This window comes from Barbus barbus (genome assembly GCF_936440315.1).
Source record: "Barbus barbus genome assembly, chromosome: 16".
Classification (NCBI taxonomy): domain Eukaryota; kingdom Metazoa; phylum Chordata; class Actinopteri; order Cypriniformes; family Cyprinidae; genus Barbus; species Barbus barbus.
This window is the reverse complement of record NC_136744.1, coordinates 31,536,156-31,541,155: the sequence shown is the minus strand read 5'-3', so window position 1 is coordinate 31,541,155 and position 5,000 is coordinate 31,536,156. Positions and strand designations below refer to the sequence as shown.

At 42.8% G+C, this 5,000-nt stretch overlaps 1 protein-coding gene across 3 annotated transcripts in view; it reads left to right on the top strand.

Moving 5' to 3' along the window:
• The window catches only part of LOC306882780 (kinesin light chain 1-like), a 29,354-nt gene that overhangs the window by 3,988 nt on the left and 20,366 nt on the right, over nucleotides 1–5,000 (top strand). For all 3 annotated transcript variants that reach the window (XM_079437663.1, XM_079437665.1, XM_079437664.1), the window contains exons 3-6: nucleotides 69–299; nucleotides 729–807; nucleotides 2,362–2,590; nucleotides 2,743–2,830. In XM_079437663.1, coding sequence (XP_079293789.1) covers nucleotides 69–299; nucleotides 729–807; nucleotides 2,362–2,590; nucleotides 2,743–2,830 — 627 coding nt within the window. The remainder of the gene's footprint in view (nucleotides 1–68; nucleotides 300–728; nucleotides 808–2,361; nucleotides 2,591–2,742; nucleotides 2,831–5,000) is intronic.

Below are 5,000 nucleotides of genomic sequence, written 5' to 3'. Positions count from 1 at the left end.
TTCAGAGATGGAACAGACAGCAGGAGGAAGTGACCCGCAGTCATGTGACCCTGTGTGTGTGTGTGCAGGTGATGATGGCTCTGTCCAGTCATCTGAACGCGGTGGAGTCGGAGAAGCAGAAGCTGCGTGCTCAGGTGCGGCGTCTCTGTCAGGAGAACCAGTGGCTTCGAGACGAGCTGGCCAACACACAGCAGAAGCTGCAGAAGAGCGAGCAGAGCGTGGCACAGCTGGAGGAGGAGAAGAAGCACCTGGAGTTCATGAACCAGCTCAAGAAGTACGACGAGGACGTGTCTCCTTCGGTGAGATCATCTGACAAACACTCCTCACTAGAGCTAGATCCAGACGAGAGCGATTCGCTCCGCTCTCCTCAGACCCTCAGAACCCTCTGAGAACAGAGGAACGCTTCCTGATCAGATTAATAATGCTGTAAAAATATGTTGCACGATTGCATTTGCTTTAATAAATGCTGGAGTTAGTGTAGATTTCAGCTCATCTGCAGCACAGTGTCCATCTGAAGCCTTTCTAATGGTTTTAATCCAATCAGCTTCTCTCATGGTGTTTCTATCCTGTAATTATGACTTTCTGCAAAGATGAATGATGCTTTTTTAGGAGTTTTATCCCAGACCTGTGATTTTGCTTTAGCAGCGAGTGTAATTTGTACAGGTCTAGAGCTCATAATTCCAGTCATTCCAGCTATGATGTGTCTCTGTGTGTGTGTGTGTGTCCAGGAGGAGAAGGACGGCGAGCCGCCCAGGGACTCTCTGGACGATCTCTTTCCTAACGATGAGGAGGAACACACTCCAGGAAGTGAGTGAACATCCCTGCAGGCCAGAGATGGTCTTACTGTAGGGAGATGAGAGGGCCTGTATTACCTATTATTGGAGAGAGCGTAACGTGTGCTTTAATAACCAATCACAGTAGAGCCTTGACGTCTCTGAATCTCAGTCAGAGTTGTGTGACACTGTTTACGGATCCTATAGGAATGAATGAGAAGCGCCACCTGTCACACAGAAGTCAGCGACTTCTCTAATAAAACGCCATTTTTCCGTGGTAAACTCTAAAAATAGTTCAATTCAAATGTATTGTTTAGTGTAAAACATATTAGCAGATATCCTGTGGATTCATTAAACTGAACAGCGTAGTGGAGCCTCTCTTCTGCTGACATCCATGAAATAAAACAGCCTCTGGTGTCCTGATGCGTACCTAATGCCAGGCTGGAGCAGTAACATTAGCTCGTATGCTTTTTTACCACCGAAAGGAAATTCTTGGCTGAATCCCAACAAAATTAAACACTGGGCTGAACACAGTTTCTCATGTTTTCATGTATTTTGCCCATGTTTTTCTCCACTGCATAAATTAAATAGCCAAAATGAGCTTTTTACTGTTTTGTCTTGCTTTTCAAAGAAAATATCAATTACAAAACAACAATTTAAAAATATTTACTTAACACTGAACATTTTTTAACATTCTAGTAGAAATTATACCAACAAAGCACAGTTTAACTTAAAACTAATAAGTTAGTAAAATAATGTTTTTGAGAGCGCTTCTTGAATCAGTTATGTATTATTTTTGCTGTACTAATAAATGCAGGCTTGCTGAGCAGAAGAGACTTCTTTTAAAGCATTAGAATATATTACAGATCCCAATTTGAGCACTATGTGTGAATCTTATCATAAATGTATTAACAGTGCTGTTGTAGGCCTAATTATTATTGTCTTACTTTTTAATTTTATTTTACAGAACAACAGTAAAATTACAATATTAACATTTATGAATGTCGATGCAGCTTTTATTTTGGCAGAAACCCGCAGGAAGACCTCAGCGCTTCTTTTTGTTGACAGCAGCAGATTTATGAATGATGTTTGTCACACGTATCATATCATCACATGCCTTTAAAACTTGATCAAAGTGTTACTGAGCGACTGACGAGCATCAGTGTTTCAGAGCAGTTTCCTCAGGCTTTGGACTCTGAACTCTGGATAACGAGCTCGTGCAGCGCCGTCAGAACACGTGCCATCATGCCTGTTAGAAAACAACAATAACAGCAGCCTTCCTCTTCTCATCGGAGACATGAAACCGTCTCTCTCTGTCGGTGCTTCTGATGATTTCGGGGTCTTTCTCGGACAGTTTTAAATGCTTCCACACTGCAGACGTGTTTGCTGCATTACTGCAAGCTTCTGTTTGATTGCGTCACGGTATTGTTTCGGTACAGTTTATTTGGTTTTCCCCTTATTTTCGGCCAAATAATTTCGGTTGCCAAATATTCTGTGCATCTCTAGTTGCAGGCTTGCCTTCTTTGGCTTTGGCTCCTCTCACGTGAGCGTCTGTCATTAACCCTGCCCTGACCTCTGACCCCTGCAGTGCAGCACCAGCACAACAGCGCGGCGGTGGCGGCGGCTCAGCAGGGCGGCTACGAGATCCCGGCGCGGCTGCGGACGCTACATAACCTGGTGATCCAGTACGCGTCTCAGGGCCGCTATGAGGTGGCCGTGCCGCTCTGCAAACAAGCTCTGGAGGATCTGGAGAAGACCTCGGGACACGACCATCCAGACGTGGCCACCATGCTCAACATCCTGGCACTCGTGTACAGGTGAGAGAGAGAGATTCACAGAGATCTCACCACACTATCATCATCATCGTCATGTGCTGACCTCACTCTGTGTGTGTGTGTGTGTGTGTGTGTGTGTGTGTGTGTGTGTGTCTCTGTGTGTGTGTGTCTCTCTGTGTGTGTGTGTGTCTCAGGGATCAGAATAAATATAAAGAGGCCGCTCACCTGCTGAATGACGCTCTCTCCATCAGAGAGAAAACTCTGGGCAAAGACCATCCTGCTGTAAGTCACCTGTATTTATTCAGTCATGTCCATCAGTTCACAGATCAGATCAGATTCTGACTCCCAATAACATCAAAACTACAGCTCTTCTCTCATAGAATTAATTACTTCAAGTTTATTCATCAAGTGAAATTTATTTACAGTTAAACCAAAAATGATTCAGGCACCAGATATAATTTTTGATATGTTTTACTAGTGGGTGCAGGACAGTTCATTTCTGTAAATGAGGAGAGCAAAATAAAGTAAACTGTGACATATTCTACCCAAAAATTGTTCATACAGTGAACTACACCGGATCAAAAATGATTCAGACACTTTAACCTGATCATGTTTTGCTCAAGTATTTTTCTTTAATTGCTAATGTGATGTTTTTCCACCACAGACTGAACAAAATGAAGCATTTCTTGGTAATTGGTTGAGCTAAATTGGTATTATCTTAAATTTAACAGCTGATTGGTATTCAACCCAATTCATTACATACCTTTCTATCAAAGTTATCTGACATTATCAAGATCAGTTTGTTCTGATGCAGTTTAACTCTGAGCTCTTCTCATATTTTATTACCATTTTCTCAACTATAGCAAATATATAGCAAATAGCAATATATATAGCAAATGACGCTGTCTGAATAAGTTTTGGTTTGACTGTGTATATGTATATACAGGTCCTTCTCAAAACATTAGCATATTGTGATAAAGTTAATTATTTTCTGTAATGTACTGATAAACATTAGACTTTCATATATTTTAGATTCATTACAACACAACTGAAGTAGTTCAAGCCTTTTATTGTTTTAATATTGATGATTTTGGCATACAGCTCATGAAAACCCCAAATTCCTATCTCAAAAAATTAGCATATCATGAAAAGGTTCTCTAAACGAGCTATTAACCTAATCATCTGAATCAACTAATTAACTCTAAACACCTGCAAAAGATTCCTGAGGCTTTTAAAAACTCCCAGCCTGGTTCATTACTCAAAACCGCAATCATGGGTAAGACTGCCGACCTGACTGCTGTCCAGAAGGCCATCATTGACACCCTCAAGCAAGAGGGTAAGACACAGAAAGACATTTCTGAACGAATAGGCTGTTCCCAGAGTGCTGTATCAAGGCACCTCAGTGGGAAGTCTGTGGGAAGGAAAAGTGTGGCAGAAAACGCAGCACAACGAGAAGAGGTGACCGGACCCTGAGGAAGATTGTGGAGAAGGACCGATTCCAGACCTTGGGGGACCTGCGGAAGCAGTGGACTGAGTCTGGAGTAGAAACATCCAGAGCCACCGTGTACAGGCGTGTGCAGGAAATGGGCTACAGGTGCCGCATTCCCCAGGTCAAGCCACTTTTGAACCAGAAACAGCGGCAGAAGCGCCTGACCTGGGCTACAGAGAAGCAGCACTGGACTGTTGCTCAGTGGTCCAAAGTACTTTTTTCGGATGAAAGCAAATTTTGCATGTCATTCGGAAATCAAGGTGCCAGAGTCTGGAGGAAGACTGGGGAGAGGGAAATGCCAAAATGCCTGAAGTCCAGTGTCAAGTACCCACAGTCAGTGATGCTGGTGTTGGTCCACTGTGTTTTATCAAGGGCAGGGTCAATGCAGCTAGCTATCAGGAGATTTTGGAGCACTTCATGCTTCCATCTGCTGAAAAGCTTTATGGAGATGAAGATTTCATTTTTCAGCACGACCTGGCACCTGCTCACAGTGCCAAAACCACTGGTAAATGGTTTACTGACCATGGTATTACTGTGCTCAATTGGCCTGCCAACTCTCCTGACCTGAACCCCATAGAGAATCTGTGGGATATTGTGAAGAGAAAGTTGAGAGACGCAAGACCCAACACTCTGGATGAGCTTAAGGCCGCTATCGAAGCATCCTGGGCCTCCATAACACCTCCGCAGTGCCACAGGCTGATTGCCTCCATGCCACGCCGCATTGAAGCAGTCATTTCTGCAAAAGGATTCCCGACCAAGTATTGAGTGCATAACTGAACATAATTATTTGAAGGTTGACTTTTTTTGTATTAAAAACACTTCTCTTTTATTGGTCGGATGAAATATGCTAATTTTTTGAGATAGGAATTTTGGGTTTTCATGAGCTGTATGCCAAAATCATCAATATTAAAACAATAAAAGGCTTGAACTACTTCAGTTGTGTTGTAATGAATCTAAAATATA